This window comes from Cebidichthys violaceus, unplaced genomic scaffold, assembly GCF_023349555.1.
Source record: "Cebidichthys violaceus isolate CVI_PGR_0920_01 unplaced genomic scaffold, fCebVio1.0.p SCAF_15, whole genome shotgun sequence".
In the NCBI taxonomy this organism is placed as follows: domain Eukaryota; kingdom Metazoa; phylum Chordata; class Actinopteri; order Perciformes; family Stichaeidae; genus Cebidichthys; species Cebidichthys violaceus.
The window spans coordinates 8,626,822-8,646,091 of NW_027176318.1; the positions used below are offsets into that span (position 1 = coordinate 8,626,822).

Sequence of the window (19,270 nt, forward strand, 5' to 3'; positions counted from 1 at the left end):
TGAACAGCCCATTACAGTTTAAGAATCAAGATCTTGATAAATGACATGAAATCTGGCATTAAAAATAATTTTTCTCCTCAAATCACAAAGACTGAGGGTAATTATGCTGATTGCAGTAAATCACTAAATAACCAGGATTAGCATTTTAGGTATTGTGCAGCTTTAATTCTGGTTAAAAAAAACAAAAACAAAAATTCATTACTGTGTGTATTAACTTCCCTGAACAGATGCTGGGATAAGATAATTGCTTCCTGTCCTTATACTACCTCTACTCCTCCTTCTCATCTTCCTCTGTGATTAATGGCGCAGCAGGGAAATGTGATGAGTCCAGTAAAAGATGAATGCTGAGCCTTTGTGCTTGTATTTATGTCTGTGTGTACTTGTTTATGGCAGCTGGGTGTCTGCATACACATTGGAATGATCAGTGCGTTCCCCACCAGTACATACTGCCTCAGTCATGGACAAATATCTCTCAGGGGATTTAGAGAATGGATTTGCCATTTTGTCTCGCTGTGATTCAATATATATATATATATATATATATATATATATAGAGCAGTGTCATTAAAAGACCAGCTCACTCTTTTTATTTTCCCCGTGTGTCTGCAGGAACATTATCAGTGTGTGTGAATGAGAAGTTCGCAGAGCCTCTTCTCCACACAGTCGCTCTGCAGTTTCTCAGTTCAGTTTTCACAGTGGAGACGAAGAGTCTGGGAGCAGATGTCACAACTTCAAACTCTAAACATGCTACGTCTTTGTCTGACATTGTGAACGGCCCCTCAGCCAGCCAGCTGTGTGAACTGTTGCTGCAGGTAGGTGGAGGTGGTGGGGGCTCGGGGGTGGGGGGGAGTCTTGTCTAAACCTTGGCACACAGTGGAAATTTAGATTTGTCTAAACTTGATTACTTTGAACACACAACAATGTATGTGCTAATGGCAAAGTTTCAAGAATTCAAAAAAATGTTGATGCTTTTTTTTTTTTGAGAGTCTGTGATTATGTGTTATGAATAACCACTATGTCCCTCTTTGACTGTTGGTGCCAGAGTTTTGATAAGAGGACACTTCAGGACCCTTTGAAGAAGCTGACAGCCAGAGCTCTGATGGCACTGTTGGCCTGCAGTCCTACAGCTCAGAACCACGCAGCCAAAGGTAATTCCCCAAAACTCAGGCTCCTACCTGTTACTTACTGTTACTAGCTTGTTGTCTGCTGCTTCCTCATACACTGGAATAGTTTCCAAAACACTGCATCTGTGAATTTAACACGACAGTGTCCTATTCTGAACCCTTAAGATAACTGTATTTTTGTTTCCCTAGCTGGTCTAATTGACAGCTGTGTTGAGCAAATGAAGCAAACTCACTCCCAGCTCCACCTGGAGTCCGTCCGACCCGGCAAGGCTTCCCACCGCAAAAAGGTGAGCAGTGACTGGCCGGAATTTTCCAGTCTCAGCGTTTCTGTGCTGCCTGTGTTTTTTTTCCCCATCGCACAGAATAACAACTTGCATGAGTTTTTGGACAAATATTATGATCGCCTATGTCAGTTCCCAGCAGTTAGTCCCGTTGCAGTGTTTTCAACATTCTATACGACATATTGCTCTTTGTTTTGTCTTTTTATATCATCAGGAAGAAGGCTACTTAAAGGAAGTCAAGCTGACTGTGGAGATCCTGCAGAATGCTCTTTACCGCAACGATGAATGCAAAGTGAGCCTCTTGTATCTGCCTTTGTATTCTCCACTGCTAATTGGTTTTTAATGGGACCTCAGAGTACCAATGCTGTGCCTGTAAATGAGATTCACCTAAATGTGCACGGCCCTGCTAACATCTCAGCAAGTTTAGCTTCTTAAACCCTGTAATGGCATTACTCATGGAGCATATTAGCCGATTTTCATTTTCTAAGTGGCCTTTCACTGGTGGTTACCTTCGATTAAACAGCCAGGGAGGCTCTGCTGCATTATTTACCCCGCCATTATTCTCCTCCCCGTGTGTTTTTCCTGTACATTTAGGAAAACAGCGGAACACTTTATGGTGATTACTGCCATCTGTGTTTGTGCTGTTGTATAAAGCAGTGTGTGTGTGTGTGTGTGTGTGTGTGTGTGTGTGTGTGTGTGTGTGTGTGTGTGTGTGTGTGTGTGTGTGTGTGTGTGTGTGTGTGTGTGTGTGTGTGTGTGTGTGTGTGTGTGTGTGTAGACGGTGGCCACAGATGCTCGCCTAACACTGGCACTCTATGCTCTTTGGCCTTGGCTACTATTGGATGACCCCACCATGGAGGCGGTGCTGGAGCTTCTCTGCGTCTATACGGCCAACTGCACCACAGGTCGGTCTGTCTGTCTGTCTGTTTTGTCTGTCTGTGTCTCATGTGTTTGTGCAGGCACTGTGCCTGGCCCGTGCTTGCCCATCGCCTCTGTCTGCAGTTAGCATTCTGACTGAGTCACACACACTTTGCACTAAGAGCCCCATTGTGCTCTCCAATGACCACTGAACAACATTGTTTCTCACTGTATAAGGCCAGCGCCTGCTTGCCTGCCAGTCACAATGGCCACAGTGTCCGGATCCAGGGTTCAGGCTGCATGGCCGCCTCACTCTGTGTACGGCAACGGGGTTTCAGAACCAGTGGGAGATGAGTGGAAGCACAAAGCCTCTCTGTGTTGCCTGAGATATTGGTATTCCATCATACAAATGTAAGAGCTGTATATGTGGAGATCAGAATGGCAGAAAAAGCTTTTTGAGTAGAGAAAAGTCGAGCTTCGTGGGGAGGAAACAGTAGGGAAATTTGACTTTGATAAACGGCTCGTGGTCCCTTTGATCTGTTTTGCGTGTGATGTAGTTGTGCAATGGAAATCGGTTTCATCATTGAAGGAAAGGAAGTTTCATGCGCAACGCTTATGAACGTTTCTGAGAGTGTGTGTGTGTGTGTGTGTCTGTGTGTCTGTGTGTCTGTATCGCTGTTTGATTGGCACCAGTTCCTCGGTGGGCGCATGTGCTCTGATCTACACTCTCTCGCTTTTAGACCCCCTCGTAAGCTCAAGCTGTGAGGCACCAGAAATCAGTGAAGTCGGGCACAGTATGTCCCTAAAGGTTAACTGAACAGCAGGTTATGTTCAGGCTGCATGCAGCCAGGCTTAGTATTACACCATCCACCCTCAGGCTACCATTTCTTCTCCTGAGACTGCTACATTTCTACGCAATGTTTCATCTCCAGTCTGCCTCCTTCATCCACGGCTTTGTTTGCACAGATATTTTCAGATATTTTTGTAGCAGCCCCAGAATTTGCTCCCACAGACCAAAAAAGCATTTTCTATGGAATGATCATAAAAATATTGGAGATTTGTAGCAGCAGTGGGAACGCCTTAGACTCACATCAGTGAGGCAGTGAGGTAGATCCATTATAAAGCAGACCTCCCTCGTCAATTCTGTGATAGACGAGCTTTCTTGACAGGTATTGAAATAACCTCGGGCGAACATCAGCATACTCCTGTTGCTGTATCTTACCATTCCAGGATTAACATAACCAACAAGCCGTCATGTTCTCCAATGAGCAACATCAATCAGGTTCAGACTGTCTTGTCAAGCTTGTTATTTTCTGTATTTTGTATGTATTCTACAGCTTGCAGCAATTAGTCATGTCAGTTGTACTGGTGTCGAATGTGGTGCAGGAAGAGATCTTTTTTATTTGTATGTTACCTATTTGTTTGCATTTCTGAATGGCCAAGTCAAAAATAAATTGAAGCCATAGCCCAAGGCTAAGTAATTTCCCTCCCTGCCAGAGTCGGAGGAGTGTGTTTTCATCACCAGTCAGAGTGCGTTCATGATAAATGAAGATGAAAGTTTCAGAGGCGAAGCTGATGCTTCATGTGAGGCTCCAGTGCTTCTGAACTCTACTCAGTGTCTGTTATCTGGTCTCTCTCAGCAGCTACGTCTTCATTGCGCCCACTAAGGTGAAGTTAATTCTGTCTTTGTGCAAGAAGTCCACTCTTCATCATTTTTTGTCATTTGGCTAGACAGCAAACAAGCTGCGCATGCAGTCATGCAGAGGGTGTTTTGGTATAGTGAGCAGACAGCCGTGCAGCCCGGCGGGTCAGTCTTTATTTTTTTGCGGGTGCCGGTGCTGCTGCTGCTGCTGGCTGGACAGCTAGCTAGCTTTAAGATAAACAGTAAGAAGCAACTAGCTCCAACAAGAAGAAGAGAGCATTGTGCTGAGTGTTGAACTTAGTTTGTGTCGGACTCTTTCTTGGTGATTAAAATGGCCACCATAGCGAAGCTAACTACAGTACAACGCAGAGTTAGCAGAGGAATTTTAGGAACGTCTCCTGTTTTGACCCGTGACACTTTTGAACTATAGACTGAAGCTTTGGTTGTTGGTAATTGTGCACGTTTAGGATTCATGCAATATTGTGTTGGCACACTTTTCAGGGAGTAACAGCCCAATACAAACGTTAGAAGGTAAATTATTGGTTGGAAGGCATATTTTCCTGCACCCACAATCCACTGCAATGGGGCGTGGCCATTGCCCTCAGTATATAATAGTTGTGTCTGTTTGTGTGTGTGAGAGATGAAGGTTGTTTAATGAGTTATCTTTGTTACCTTGAGTTCTGATCAAATAAAAAGAAATATTCTGATTAATCAAAGAAAGTTCTTTTGTTCCTCCCAGCATGCAGTTGTGTTTGTGGCGCTGGCCCCAGTGCTGCACCAGGATCTAAAAGCCCCCCTAGTAGCTCTGTGATGCTCTCTGTCATGAAGCTGGCCTCAGGGGTCGCCCCAGATAACAGCCCTGTCCAGAAACTATCCTTCTGTCTCTTGGCTAACCTCGCCATGTCCCGCGACTGCAGATGCCTCCTGCAAAAGGTACAAGCGCACACAACACAGCGGACAAGATGTGTGTCTGATTGCTACGTGACAGAAGCTTAGACTTTAGTGATGATTAGTTTTGTCAGCGTGAGATATGAAGAATATCAGATATTTCCCTAAATGAGGGATGCCTTGTTTTAGAATGTATCTGCTCACATGAGCCAGTTAAGTTCATCAACTGGCTGTGAAAAACGAATTCACAAGATACCGTGTGATATGCCGTGTTGCAAAGTTTAGAAGATGCACGGTACTTGCTATTAATAAACATGTGCTTCTCTCGCCCTCACACTATGCTGGCTGGTGATATATTTTTCTAAACTAGGGAGCCGCTCTTAATGATCTGTCCACATGATAATTCCCTGCTTGCTTTTTTTTTTTTGTCATTCTCAGAATAATTTCCTGCAAGCCTTCCTGTCCGTGCCAATGCCCAAGGCGGGTGGTGTTAAGGCCACATCCATAGGTGGTGGTGGGGGGGGGCTACTGGGCCTGTGGCTGAGGCTGCTGGTCAGTCTCTCATTCGCAGAGGACGGCCAGCAGAGCATCTTTAGAGTGACCGGAGCCCTGGAACTGCTGGCGGACCTGGCACCACACCGGCGCCACGCACTCCTCACCCTTCACAACCTCTGCTTCTGCCCTGCCAACAAGCCACATGTCGTTGCCAACGGTATGGAAGGGAGGCCGGCATATGAAAGTGAAAAAAAGGAGATTTTTTTATATATATATATATATATATATATATATATATATGTTCATGTGGCCAAAATTCTGTGGAACAGAATCTTGCAATGACTTCATTTTGCTTGTGTGAAAACAACAGAGTCACACAGTCGGAGTTAACATGCACCGTGTGTGTGTGTGTGTGTGTGTGTGTGTGTGTGTGTGTGTGTGTGTGTGTGTGTGTGTGTGTGTGTGTGTGTGTGTGTGTGTGTGTGTGTGTGTGTGTGTGTGTGTGGTTTGGCAATCTTATCGCATACAAAATGTTAATTGTTCAATCTGCTTTTACCATCGCTCAGATTGAAGGCAGAAAAAAAAACCAAGAATCAAAGCATTTGATATTAAAATACGTAGTTCAACATTTTGGTAAACTCATGTATTTAAATGAGTAGGAGGAATTTTGGATGGTGTAAAAAGATTAGTGAGTCTGAGACCTTTAGATGAACAGAGGAGAGGAAGTCACAGAGAAGACTAAAGACAGATTGTTTGCCCCCCTCCACACACACACACACACACACACACACACACACACACACACACACACACACTCCCCCCCCGCCTGTGCAATGCAAGCTGTAGGTGAGAGTTGTAGGCGGATGGAGGTGGATGGTGGATTTTTGTTTCCTGTGGAAAGATCACATTTCCTGTGTATGTTGTGTAGGGTGATCGCAATCAATCAATCATTTGGCAGGAAATTAGTAAAATGAAAACATTGCCATTATATTATATCCACATTAACTAGGCATGAGGTAATTACCCAGATAACAATAGTGTGGTTTATCAGTTATTTGCACCTAAAAATATCACTATGTTGCGTTATCTTGGTCAATGGTTTTCTACATGCTAGTATATTATGTGTTTTGATAACTAGGAACTGTTCTTGTCATTTTGAATCAAACCAATTCTATTTTCAGCACATTGATGTTCATCTGACAGTCGATGGATGCCTCTGATTATCTGCGTATCTTTCTTTCAGACACAGCCATGAAGGTGTTACTCTGCTGTCTGAGCAGTAAAGAGATGGAAACCCGCTCCATGGGAGCATCTGCACTTTGGGCGTTGCTCCACAACAATCAGAGGGTACACACGTGCACAAACACACAGTTTCATTTTAGTGCATTTCACCGGCTGCTATTGGAGTTTATTGGTGAAGCATTTCAAATTATATCACGGCGTGTCTTCATTCCGTCTGCTCCTATAAATAAATCAGCTTGAAATCTTCATTGTCCCCTCACATAAAGAGGAAATGACCAACGCTTTTTATCTCCTGATTATAAACTGAAAAAAAGAAGGCTCATCTGCTTCCTAATCTGTCTTTGTAATTTTCCCTCAAAGGCTAAGACTACTTTGAAGTGTCCCTCTGTTCGATTGAGAATTGAGGAGGCGCGTACCATCTCTAAGAAGGGTATGCATTTATTCACTTTGATGAAGACACATGGGTACCTGCCCTTGTGCTGAATGTGAACATTAGGTTTTGTTTTACAATGCTTTTTTTTCTTTGAACCGCAGATGCAGAGAAGAAGCCGGATCCTATGAGGACCTACCTGCTGAAGTGCCTTGAAAACCTTTCCCAGCTGCTCAATAACTAATTGTATTTATATTGTTTTGTTGTAATATGTTTTGTAATTATCAGATATGAATTCATTTTGATATTAAAGTGCCATGTGGCAGATTTTAGCTGCTGTCTTGTATGGTCTGATTTCACTGGGGCAAAGTAAGAACTGGCGTCATACGTGGTGGTGTACTTTGAATTTACTTTTACAGGAAGTACGCCTATTGTGGTATTAGACAGCTGTGGTTGTGGTGGTGTTAAGCTGCTGTTCACATATTACCACCTGAGGTGAAAAGAAAGTTCCACAGACACTGCAAACATTGTTTTTACAGGAAACAATAGGACAGGCTAGTTGCTCTGTGAGGCTTTACTTAAGCACATGGGATGCATTAAGCTAATTGCTAATATCACAATGCTAACATGCTTAATGAAAATGCTAGCGTATTGATGTTCAGCAGCTGTAATGTTTGTCATGTTCTCCATCTCAGCTTAGCGAGTTAGCACGCTAGCATTTGCAAATTTGTACCTCACACAAAGTACTTGTGCTGATGTGAATGTCATCATTTTTGCAGGCCACAATGGATAAACAGACATTTTGGCCTAACGGAAGGCGCTGGATGAAAGTTCTTGTCAATCATTATCTGGGGACCAGGAAAGTCTTTGCCAAATGTCATGGAAATCTAGTGGAGATATTTCCATAAATAACACAAATGTAAACCTCATGGTGGTGGAGGAAAAAGTCAGGTGTTTTTTGAATATCAGTGGAAAATTCCTTTAATCTATCCAATAGCTGTCGAACTATGTCAACCTCATGAATAGGTAGCTAGAGGACAAGTTGGGGCTCATAAAATCAGTAGGGTTCATCCTCTGGGATCCATGAATGTCTTTACTAAATGTCATGTCGAGATATTTCAGTCTGGACTAAAGCGGTGGACAGACTGACATCGTCTTTCTTAGAAATCTTTGAAACCTCACAAACTAAACATCAATTGAGTTGATCATTTCATTAAAAGATTTACACCCTTTAATCATACTTTATGTTTTATGAAATGTCAAAAAAAAAAGTTCTCAAAAGTCCTAATTGAAGGATAGAAATTCTTGCATGTAGGATGAAAATCCTTTTGCAGTATTTTCAGGTAGCTGAGGGCAACATCGGTACAATTGATAGAAGACGTCAGTGTGGATCCCACTGGTCCACATTATGCCATAAGCTTGTCTCCCATTCCCAGCCCCAGTGGTAAAGTGCCCCTCTGTGTGGAATGAGCCAACAGTGTTCTACCATGAAGTGCCCCAGTTGCTCAAGTGTTCCCCTGCAGCCAGAGAGCTAGCAGGAAGTGCAGCTCGGTCGCCCCTCGACTCGTCTCATCAATGCAGCTTTCATTCTCCCTCGGTGGGGCAAGATGGAAGCTGTACAAAAGGACCACTGGTACTTCGTGGTACTCATCTTTCTTCCTTTTCTTAAAGGTATGGAGTTGATATATTTATATTTTTTTATAGTTTATAGTAGATTCATGAATGGTAATGTGTCACAAGACCACACTTTTATTGAAAGTTGAAAAGTGGCATTCACTGTCTCTCAGTGGGCTACTCTGAAAAGTGAGTCTAATTTATCGAAATACCTTTCATATAGTTTCATCATTTTATAATACTTCATTCATAATCAGTAATTACAACTAAACATTCCTTTATTCCATTATTTGTTTAGTTTTTTTAATTGGCAGAGAAGATGGTAGGAAAGCTTGTTATTGTGAGTTTTGCAAGACATTATTATTCTAAACCTGCCAGAACTCTCCCGAGGGCATCACTGGACTTGAAATCAATTGTCATTCAGCTCGGATAAAAGGCTTTGAAAACTTGGAAGCTTGATCACCAACTATTGTCAGATGTGTTTTTGTGTAGTGGCTCAAATTAGCTTAATTACCATTAACCGAGGGATGGCCTCATAGCTGTGAATGGCTGTGTTAATCTTCAAGTAGGGAAGATTTAGGGGGGGGAAACATGTCTTCTTTTTTTTGCTATGTAACAAAGGTGTAAACATGATTTCTTAGTTTTTGTTTTAGAATATTAAAATCCTACACATTGTTATTCTTGTAGGTGATTTACTGGTTTTTATTTACATCGTTTTGTATCTTTAACAGAGTCATGATTTCTAGATTGTGATTGAACAGAAACATGCACTCTATCCAGGCGCTGTCCAGCAGATGGAGGCTGTTTCAGTCCGTCTGGAGGAAGGGATGGTTCTCAACTGTTTGTGCCCCTGGGACGGCAACCTCAGCATGGTGTCCTGGACCAAAGTACCAGACAAGGATCCGGTAGCCATTTTCCATCCAGAGTATGGAGTGGCCTTTTCTCACCATTACCGGGAGAGGATAGAGTTCCTGAGGACCACGCCTATGGATGGAAGTATTTCCATGAGGAACGTAACTCACCAGGATATCGGGGTCTACCACTGCTCTGTTCAGACCTTCCCTCAAGGCCCCTGGACAAAGAACATTCAGGTGGAAGACTTAGGTAAAAGATGTGAGAAAATACTGAGGTGGAAGTCTTTTAATCACAATGATGTTGGAAATGAAACTTGATAGATTATTTCATTTCCTTGACGCATTTAGATTTTATTGACGAGCTATTTCCTGTGTCATCCACCTTCCCGTGTTTACAGATGAGCCCCCAGAGGACAACAACGGCACAGAGCCCCCCGGTCCAGAGGTGATCGAGACGGACACAGAGGTGGTGGCAGAGCCGAACAACAACGTGACCATCAGCTGTAACCACAAGCACAACGGTACCATTTACCAGGTCATTTTGGAGAAGATGCCGCATGGCCAGCCCTGGGCCATCATCGGAGTGTGTAAGAAGGTGGAAGGGGGCCTGGTGAGCGAGGACTACAGCGACAGGGGCAGAGTCAGCTGTGCGGACAGCCTGGATGTCAGTCTGCACCTGACAGGTGTGGTGCCAGAAGATGGCGGTTTCTACCGCTGTAGCTTCAGCACAGATGCAGGGTCGCGGACCACCACTGTGCTGCTCACTGTACCCCCTCCAGGTACAAAGACAGACCTCATGCAGCACTTAAAATACTCATATATACTGTATATATGGCCTTATGGCTTGGGTGATGAGTCATTTCTCATACTTTAAATGATTTATGGATACTTGATGAAACGTAGTTAATACAATACAACCTCAAATAATGCAGCAAACTCAGACTCACACCTGCTGAAACCACAACATCCTGTGGAACGTCGCTGAATACATTAGGAAGATGTGTGTGTCTGCACACTACATGCATGCATTGGTGTGATGTCATGAGCGAACACCACAAGTATTTTCTCTCATTCTCAGGTGGATTCAGCCTATCCGTGTACATGATGTATATTTACATCGGGGCTGGAGCTGCTGGGCTTATTCTACTCATTGCCATCATTATACTAGCAGTGAAGCACAGGTAAGATCCCACAATGTGGGATATATCTTTAGCAAGCAAAACACAAATATTGATTGTGTACATATGGGTCTATTCATTGACAGATGTAATATGTACTATATGTGACTGATTTCATGGACCACTACAGGATGGACATCCTGTAGTGGTCCAGACATTTCAGTCAAAACCCAAACTTCTAGCATCATGGTGGGGCTGGAGGAAAAGTCATGGAATTTACCTAGTTGTAAGGATTTATTGTCTAGCACCCATGAATGTCTGAACTAAAGTTTGTGCCAATCTATGAAGTTGAAATAGTAGATAATTTGACCCTCTGGTGGTGCACAATATGCATCAAATTGAATGCCAATTCATCCAGTAGTTGTTGAGACATTTCACGAAAAAAAACAAAAATGTCATCTTCATGGTGGTGCTAGAGCATAGATTATTGGGAGGTCCAGGTAGAAATATGTATATTTTTCTGTCCTCGGATTTATCTGACTCATCCTCTGGGGACAATGAATGGAGAAGGGGTTAGGGTAATGAGGGGTTAGGGTTAAGGTCAACCTTACCATTTCATAGTAATCCATCCGATTGATGTTGAGATATTTCAGTCCAAAGCAAACCAAAGCGGAGCACTGACCGACAGACGGACATCGACATACTTACATACTTAGCTGAGGGTTGCATCTAAAATTTCCAACTCCTGAAAAAAAATCCTACCTTTTTGTTTTTTTGTTGTCCAACAATAATGACAGGAAGAAGAACAGGAGAGAGGAGTACAGAGTCAAACTGCACCCATCTCAGAGAGAGGTGAGCCTCACATTAGTCATCATATCTACTCTTGTCTTGACGCTTGACACATTTAAGGCCCTCCCTTACCTTCTTTTCAGACACGCACTCAATTATAAAACCGTTACACTTTATTAAGCACATTCTGTCATCATGTAACTTGCTCCACTTTATTCATGCTTGCTGACTGAACTAACGCTGCTTTACATCAACTCACGGTGAAGAGAGCAACTTGTCAGGATGTGAAATGCATGAAATTGAAATTGAAACATTAACTAATGATTACTTCTTTAAAGTAATCCTTATACGACATTTAATTCATCTTAATATAAATTAGTTGAATAAAATATGTTAAGTCTTTGTGATGTAAAAAAAGTGTCATGTAATGAGGTAAGTATCATAAAAAGCATATTTCCGCCCATTTAGACTGACATTGTCTTACTTTTTGCCAAGCTCTATCATCTGTGACATTTCCTTGTCTAACACTACATATACTAATACAATCTACCTCATATTTACAGTTAAACCTCTATGAGAACATCTCTCTGTGTCCCAGGGTGGCAAAGAAGTCCAGGCAGATCAAAAACTGCCCGATCTATGCCAACCTACAGACTGTGCGATCACACAAAACCAAACGTCAGCTTCGTGATAAATGAGCGTACATAAATATGATGTATTGTGTAGTTCCTCCCAAACAAAGCAGATTCATGTACACTGGCTTGAGAACACATTCATACCCCTTCACTTTTTACACACTTTATTGTGTTGTAGATGTTATTTTTAATGGATGAAATTTGCCATTTTTGCCCATCAATCTAAGCTCAATAATCCATAATGACGACGTGAAGAAAGTATTCAGACCCTTTGCTCTGGCACTCTTAAGTTGTTGCCAGCTGCATCCTGTTTGCTCTAATTATCCCTGAGATGTGTCTAGAGCTTGATTGGAGTCCACCTGTGGCAAATTGCATTGATTGGACATAGTTTAGAAAGGTCTCGCTCGGCTTGTCACTTCTACAACACAATAAAGTGTGTGAAAAGTGAAGCCGTCTGAAGACCTTTTCTGACTGAACATATATTGACATTGGGCTGATTCTAATCATTTCTTCTTTTTTTTTTTTCAATAAGAAGCAGGGAGGGATCACACTGATTAATATTCACACTGTGGTTTGGCATGAGTTAACAAGCCTGGCGCTCATGTGAGTCTCAGAGAGCTGACGGGTTTGTTTGTGTTCTACCCTGCTCCCACTAATTAAATGTAGTATGTACTTCATAATTACTGTTGAGGAAATATTTGTTTTGTGCAAAACAATATTTGACAGTAACCGTTATGCAGAAAAAGCAGACAAAGGCCTGTATAATCATTCCTTTCACTTCCCCAACCCCCGAGTAAAACGATTGACAAAAGCCTGTGTAATTGCTCTCCTTTTACTTTCATCCCTCCTGGTTTCCATTCAAAGCTTGACAATGGTGTCTAATCATCTAACGGAAAAGAGAGGCAGTCACTCAGCACTGTACCATCACTTGAGACTGTCGCTTTCCCCGAAGGGCTCTCCGTCTAGGATGGCTGCATTCTAGTTACAGCATGCTCTTATTGTGAAAGCTAAACTCTAATTAGATAATCCTGTGCTTTAGTTTACAGCTCCTTATACTTTGTCTATCAACTGTTTATTGATGAATGTGTTGGTTCATTTTTCACTCTGCGTTTTGCAAATATAATTGAAAAAAAGAAGTCATTTTTTATGATAAGCTGTCACAAGTCTTCCACGTCGTATTTATTTTGTTTGATTTTCTAAGCTTGCCCATAGGCTTCAGTAAATCAATATTTAAGGTTTATGGTAGTGCTATTAAGCTGTGTATTGTTTATGTGTAATGTGATTCATTTATCTCCATAGAAATGGAGGCTGTGGCAGAGGCAGTAATGGATATGCAGGCTATCCTGCTAGGAAACAAGACAAATGTGGACAAGCTAGAAATGTGGAACATGAAGGGACAATATAGTTTGGAACCACAAGTTTATACCTTCAATGTCTCATCTTGCTGTTTCCGGCAAACCAGTAGAAGCTGCAACTGTACATTTGAGTGTGATACTTGTAATGCTGTGTGTGTTAGCAGCAATACTGAAGCTGATGTGTGTGACTGTAAATGACTCCCATGTGGTATAAATAAAACAATGTCATAGCCACTAGCTTCTTTATTTCCTGTGAATAAGACGAAACAAATCAGAAAAGTGAAAGTGAAATCTATTTCTAGGAAACCAAATGATCTTCGCGTGAATTCTTCAGTTCTGGAAATTTGCTTATTCACTTCTCCGCCCGAGAGTTAGATGAGAGAATTAATACCACTTGCATGTCTGTAAGGTAAATATGAAGCGGTGTGTTAGCTTAGCTTAGCATAAAGACTGTAATCGGGGGAAAGCAGCATGGTTAACAGCACGGGAGAAGCTCACTAATTATGTTGAATTTTGTTTGTTTAATCTGTACAATGTGTAAAAATAACAATTTGTGATTTGGCTGGGAGCAGTAACTTCCTGGAATCCTGTAGTCAGCAGATGCTTCAGGAAGTTCCTGCATGTGCCCAGCCAAGAAATAGTAAAAGGCCTTTACACACAAGCAACGAAACAAAGAACACACAATCATCGATTCATCGTTGTTTTTACTATAATAAAACAACACAACTCTACCCACTGGCTATTATTCAAAGTATGCAATACTGTGTGGAAAAGTTATAATGTGGTTTCATTTTGTATTGGTGGTGCTAAAGAAATAAAAAATAAACATTTGCTTCCAGCGTGAAGCATTGTAACGTTTCAGCGTGAATATCACCTCGACAGGTAACGTCAACTTGCCTTCATTCGCTCGTGTGACTGGGCCTTTATGACATTGACGTGCGAGAAAATCTTTTGATTTAAGGGAGCAAAAGTCATTATTTTATGGGCTGGCTTGATTTTAATTGCCGTCCATAATTTGCAGAAATCCAACCAGCCGCACTCAAAACAATCCTGCACTGTGAAATATGATCTCTATATGGCTCAAAGAGATAGACCTTTTCTTTTTTATTGACATGGGATTTATTCGCATAAATTATTTGCGTTTGGTGAGAAGACGTTTATACTACTTCATCACTTCAGAGGTGCTGGTAGGCAGATTTACCTTTGGAGAGAGCCAGGCTAGTTGTTTACCCTGCAGCAAAACGTTGTGCTAATGCTAAGCTAACTGGCTGCTAGCTTGGCTCTAGCTTCATATTTATAGAAGAGAAGAATCAATCTTCTTCTGTATCTCTTGGCAAAAAAGCAAATACGTGTATTTCCCAAGATGTCTGGCAATTCCACAAATGCATTCAACATTACTATTAGCATATAAAATATGTTGATACATGATAGAACATTCAATTTATTACCTGTTTGTCATCAAAAACATTACATATGTACATTTAGTGAAAACTGTAGTCCTACACTCAATGTTTTCAAAGTGCTATTAACACATAATCTGACAGTACCAGAACACAACATGTGATGGACATAAACAAAATCATAAAGCCTACTGTAGTAACAATGACAGAAATCAAACACGTCATACCTACAAACAAGTCAATGGCTACATAAAGAACAAAATGTACAAATGATAAACGGTCAACTACAACTTTCTCCAGTCTCCTCAGTTTTGCTCTAGTGCTCCAGATGTAGTGGAACTATTATACATACATGTATTAACCACACTTGAGCTAAGACTCAGGACAACTAGGGCAGAAATGTGGCCAGATATGTCAACAACTGTCCTTCTGCATACTGTTACAATGGGCTCTGTGATGCAGACACATTTATAGATGGGTACATTGTTCCAGGCTCAAATTATCAGGACGGTTGAGTTCTTTTAATTACAATATACAAAATAAAGTGCCTGACTGCGAAACTTAACTTCAACACAAAATAAGTGCTTGTACTTGTATCTCCAGTTCTACAGGAATCTTTTAACAACAACAACAACAACAACAAAACACATTCAGATATATTTGACATTAAAGGACTGCTTTGCTGCCTCAAACTGATTGTCAGTGGATCGTTTTTTAATTTCATAGTTGCTGCTGGAATTTCTGGATTCTTGCCTTTCTTTAACATAACGTAACGTAAAAGAAAAACCACTTTCTCAACTTTCTAAAAGAGCTCTGGTTAGGTTTCGCTAAATGTTTTCGGGGTGATATGGCCTTTCAAAGCTGGTTGGACAGTATTTAAGAGGAACTTAAGACTTTTCAAAAATGTGTTGAAGGTAGGCTACAGAGCTAAACTCTGTCCACCATTGTAAACTCAAACCCAAAGACGTTGCTTTGGTTAGCTCTCACACTCTGCGGTCTGTGTCGGAAGGCACTTCTTACTCGAGGAGGACAATGCTATCGTCACTGACTCTGTGAAAAATGTCACTTAAATGCCACAGAAAGAGTTTACTGAAAATATTTGATAGGTTTTCTGTTGATTTCAGCGACAACCACCACCAATAGCATTTCTTTCTAGATTATATACAGCTGCTAATGATGAAACTAAATGCTATGAAGGTATTTTTGCACAATCTGGGAAAACTTGTTTTAGATGAGATCTAATTCTCAACAAGAAAGTTCCCAAAATGTCAAACTATTCCTTTAATGACTTTTCCCTATTTTGTGTATTCTAATGACCACAGCTTCAGTGAAATACAACTCATGATGCTAATATTTTGTTCTAAATTTGAATCTATTATGAAAATACCAGCTGGGCAAATATCACCATGATTTTGTTGCCACGATCCACATCTGAGTCCCATGTCATGATGTACTATTGCTTTTGTTTAACTCTCCCCATCGGGTCACCAACATCTCGCTTCTCTGCTTTTGATAATGAACCAGTTATGAGGCTGGAGAAGAGCTCGGAAGCTATTCAAATCACACTGATCTGCTAGTGTAGTGTATGGTTGGCAGTTTAAAGTAGAGGCTGTGAGAAGGTGGCATTTTCTAGCATGACGGTCCACATATCGTTTCATTTCTGAATGACTTCTTCCCTTTGCTGGTTGTAACTGATTAAGGGCTTTCGCTGATTCATCACTGCCACCTAAGTCTACTGTTTCTATGTAAGACATTGACCAATTTCACATTCTAGCGAGGGAGCAAAGTACAGTGAGTTTGGGAGGATTATGTGTCAAAAATGGTGGAGTTTCTCTTAGAATGGTTGCTGAGGCTGCACATTGCTGGAATGAGTCTTGTGTGATTTCATCAATTGCAGAACAAAGGCTTTTTTTAAAACACTGTTTTACAATGGGCCTCAGTGTGTTTGTACCTCTTACTTCTTAAGGTAATGCAGTGATTAAAGAAAGAAAAAAAGGAGGTCCTGCTGGCTCTAACAGCATAATGACAACATAAAACACATTCAAACTACACTTACAGGATTTTTGGTGCAATCTTTGAAGCTACTGCTGCTGTCGCACACCTCACACACAAAAAGGTCCTTTTCAGGACCCTTGTCATGTGTCACTCGCTCTACAGTTGACACTATTGTTTAAGTATCACCAGGAAATAATATATTACACATGTCACTATACACATTTCTACATCCTCTCTACAGTGGTGGGGAAAGTGTCCTGTTTTGGTGGATCAGTCTCTTTGTCATTGAAGGGGTCTCCGGCTGCAACTGGATTCAGGGCCACTAGAGGGCGACGGTGCCTGTTCCTGGTGCTGGATCTCCTCCTGTTCATCAGACAGAAAGCTGGGGAACGTCTGAGCTCGAGGGATAAAAGTCATTGTCAGGCCGCTTCCTGTGGAAAATAAGTGGAGAGAGTGTAAATGAAGCGCTTCTTTTTAGCAGAATGAAATAAGTTCATCCGTCTCGCTTAACGCGACCTTCCTTCTCCACAACATGTCCTGTTTTCTTAGACAATATATTTATGGTACAACTGTTGCTTAGCTACAGTCCACGCTGATGCCTTCATATACAAATGAAGATTACAAGAATAACCCTGGCATTCCTCATTTATGTAAAATGACCTTTTAAAACTCTGTGATGTATGTGGTTCTCAGATCATAAAAATATAAATAGATATCATATATAAACTGTGCAATAGTTTGATGGACCTTGAACCTTTCACCTCAAATAAAAGACAAACTGATGTACCGTCTCATTTTTTCGGACTGTCTGCTGTTTCCCCTCTTTACCCCGCTCTCTCCATCTCCACCTTAATTTAAATTAATTGGACCAATTTGTTCTGCAGTTCATATTGGTTAACTGTGCTGAGAGGGAGTAATGGATACTTGTGGGTGGAGGGCTGTTCTGTGCAACTGTGAGACCATTAATAATATATTAGAATGCTGTTTGGAGACGTGCACGGCGAGGTAGGTTGAGGATAAAGTGGCTGGCAGGCTGCTGATCATGTACTGAACAAGGAGGAAGTGGCCAGTGATTAATATTTCAGGAGGCGCAAAAACCTAACACAGTACCGTTATCAACGTATAGCATGTATGGTACCAACTAGCACGGCTGGCTTAGACAAGTTGCTGCAGGTCAATACACTTCAAATCAATTTACCTCCAGAGGTTAATTGAAATTTGATTAGCAAATTAAAATTTGACTTTGTCTTCTATAAGCCGTCTTCTTCCAAGGCCACATTGACAAAAATCGACAAGGAGATCATTTTCTCTTCTGCTTGTGGTGCTGAAGTGCTTATTAACAAATACGATTTTAAGCCGTGCAAATCATTCATAATACGGCAAACACACATACACACACGCACAATATATTTCTGCGTGTGTCTATTCAGCAGCACCAAGCAGTCACGCCGCCACCGCAGGGAATCAGGCTCAGACCGCGAGTCGCGCTGCCAACTCACCCCGGCGTGGAATATAAAACATGACCCAGTCAGCCTGGCAAGCAATGTCAAGCGGCTGTGTGGATGCGTGTCAGAGCCACAGAGAGTTTAACGGAAACGTGCGTGAACGGAAACAACGCACAAGTAAAGTAAGACGAGGAGGAGGAAAAAGCACAGAAAAAAAGCATTTTCCTGTGTGAGTTCAGGTAACAGCTTGCAGGTGGAAGCGCAGAGCGGCTGGTGTGGGTGTGAGGATGAGACCACAATGGTACCTGCCATAACAGGTGAGTCTCACACACACACACACACACACACACACACACACACACACACACACACACACACACACACACACACACACACACACACACACACACACACACACACACACACACACACACACACACCTCTGTCCACTAGGCTTTCCCTTCCTCCACTCCCTGAAATTAAGGAAAATGAGATAAGGCTCCGGCTTAAGGTATTAAATACAGCTCAGTCCATGTTCTAGAAAAAAACAAAACATTGCAGGTTAAAAAAAAGAGGACACCTTCTCTCCACGTTGTACTTAATAGATTGCCGAAAAGACTGGTGCGCAACCAGGCATGTCCTTTTCACATCTTTGCCAAGACAATCCCTCTCCCCAACCGAGGCCAATTTGGGGCTGAAAAAAAAAAAAAAAAAAAAAAAGGAGGCAGGGAGCCCAGTGCAGGCCGAGAGGGCGAAGCAGATCTCATCATCTCCTCAGTCGTAAACGGAAGCGTTTGTTGTGCGATGCCAGACCCCCAACGAGAGTCACGCTTTTTGGAGATGCAAATGTAGGCTCGCTGGCAAATAAAAAAAAAAAAAAGTAATAAAAACACAGAGAGAGGGGGCGGTGTCAACATCCCTCCTCCTCTCCATCCCTATGAGAAGCAGACAGTGATTTGTCAGTGCCTTTTCATTACCACGGAAGGTCATGTCATCCTATCTGGCCTGGGGTGGCAGCTGCTGGGCCGGAGCAGACAGGACACGCAGGGAGGGCACTCACACACACACTAGCAGATACAATGGTGGACCCGGACACACAAGCAGCCATTCATGAATGCTTGTACACACACAAACACACCCACACACCTGTCTGCACCTTTCCTCC

General features: G+C 42.0%; 3 protein-coding genes across 6 annotated transcripts in view; 2 read left to right on the forward strand and 1 right to left on the reverse strand.

Moving 5' to 3' along the window:
- The window catches only part of rttn (rotatin), a 30,587-nt gene extending 23,355 nt beyond the window's left edge, over positions 1 to 7,232 (forward strand). For both annotated transcript variants that reach the window (XM_068709832.1, XM_068709833.1), the window contains exons 40-49: positions 610 to 812; positions 1,043 to 1,148; positions 1,314 to 1,411; positions 1,620 to 1,697; positions 2,184 to 2,310; positions 4,645 to 4,838; positions 5,232 to 5,505; positions 6,532 to 6,635; positions 6,891 to 6,960; positions 7,065 to 7,232. In XM_068709832.1, the coding sequence (XP_068565933.1) occupies positions 610 to 812; positions 1,043 to 1,148; positions 1,314 to 1,411; positions 1,620 to 1,697; positions 2,184 to 2,310; positions 4,645 to 4,838; positions 5,232 to 5,505; positions 6,532 to 6,635; positions 6,891 to 6,960; positions 7,065 to 7,144 (1,334 nt within the window). In that variant the 3' untranslated portion in view covers positions 7,145 to 7,232. The remainder of the gene's footprint in view (positions 1 to 609; positions 813 to 1,042; positions 1,149 to 1,313; positions 1,412 to 1,619; positions 1,698 to 2,183; positions 2,311 to 4,644; positions 4,839 to 5,231; positions 5,506 to 6,531; positions 6,636 to 6,890; positions 6,961 to 7,064) is intronic.
- Positions 7,233 to 8,413: 1,181 nt separating this feature from the next.
- Positions 8,414 to 13,338, forward strand: cd226 (CD226 molecule). Of its 3 annotated transcripts, none has more exons than XM_068709835.1 (6): positions 8,414 to 8,571; positions 9,295 to 9,618; positions 9,767 to 10,147; positions 10,447 to 10,549; positions 11,284 to 11,338; positions 11,839 to 13,203. In XM_068709835.1, the coding sequence occupies exons 1-6, from the start codon at positions 8,508 to 8,510 to the stop codon at positions 11,971 to 11,973; spliced, it is 1,062 nt and encodes a 353-aa protein (XP_068565936.1). In that variant the 5' UTR covers positions 8,414 to 8,507; the 3' UTR covers positions 11,974 to 13,203. The 3 variants fall into 3 exon arrangements, with proteins under 3 accessions (XP_068565936.1, XP_068565938.1, XP_068565937.1); XM_068709837.1 differs by having other exon boundaries at positions 8,415 to 8,571; positions 12,775 to 13,203; XM_068709836.1 differs by lacking the exon at positions 11,839 to 13,203 and adding an exon at positions 13,210 to 13,338 and having other exon boundaries at positions 8,416 to 8,571.
- Positions 13,339 to 13,501: 163 nt separating this feature from the next.
- The window catches only part of dok6 (docking protein 6), a 45,683-nt gene continuing 39,914 nt past the window's right edge, over positions 13,502 to 19,270 (reverse strand). Inside the window, exon 8 of the mRNA XM_068709838.1 lies at positions 13,502 to 17,091. Coding sequence (XP_068565939.1) covers positions 16,943 to 17,091 — 149 coding nt within the window. The 3' untranslated portion in view covers positions 13,502 to 16,942. The remainder of the gene's footprint in view (positions 17,092 to 19,270) is intronic.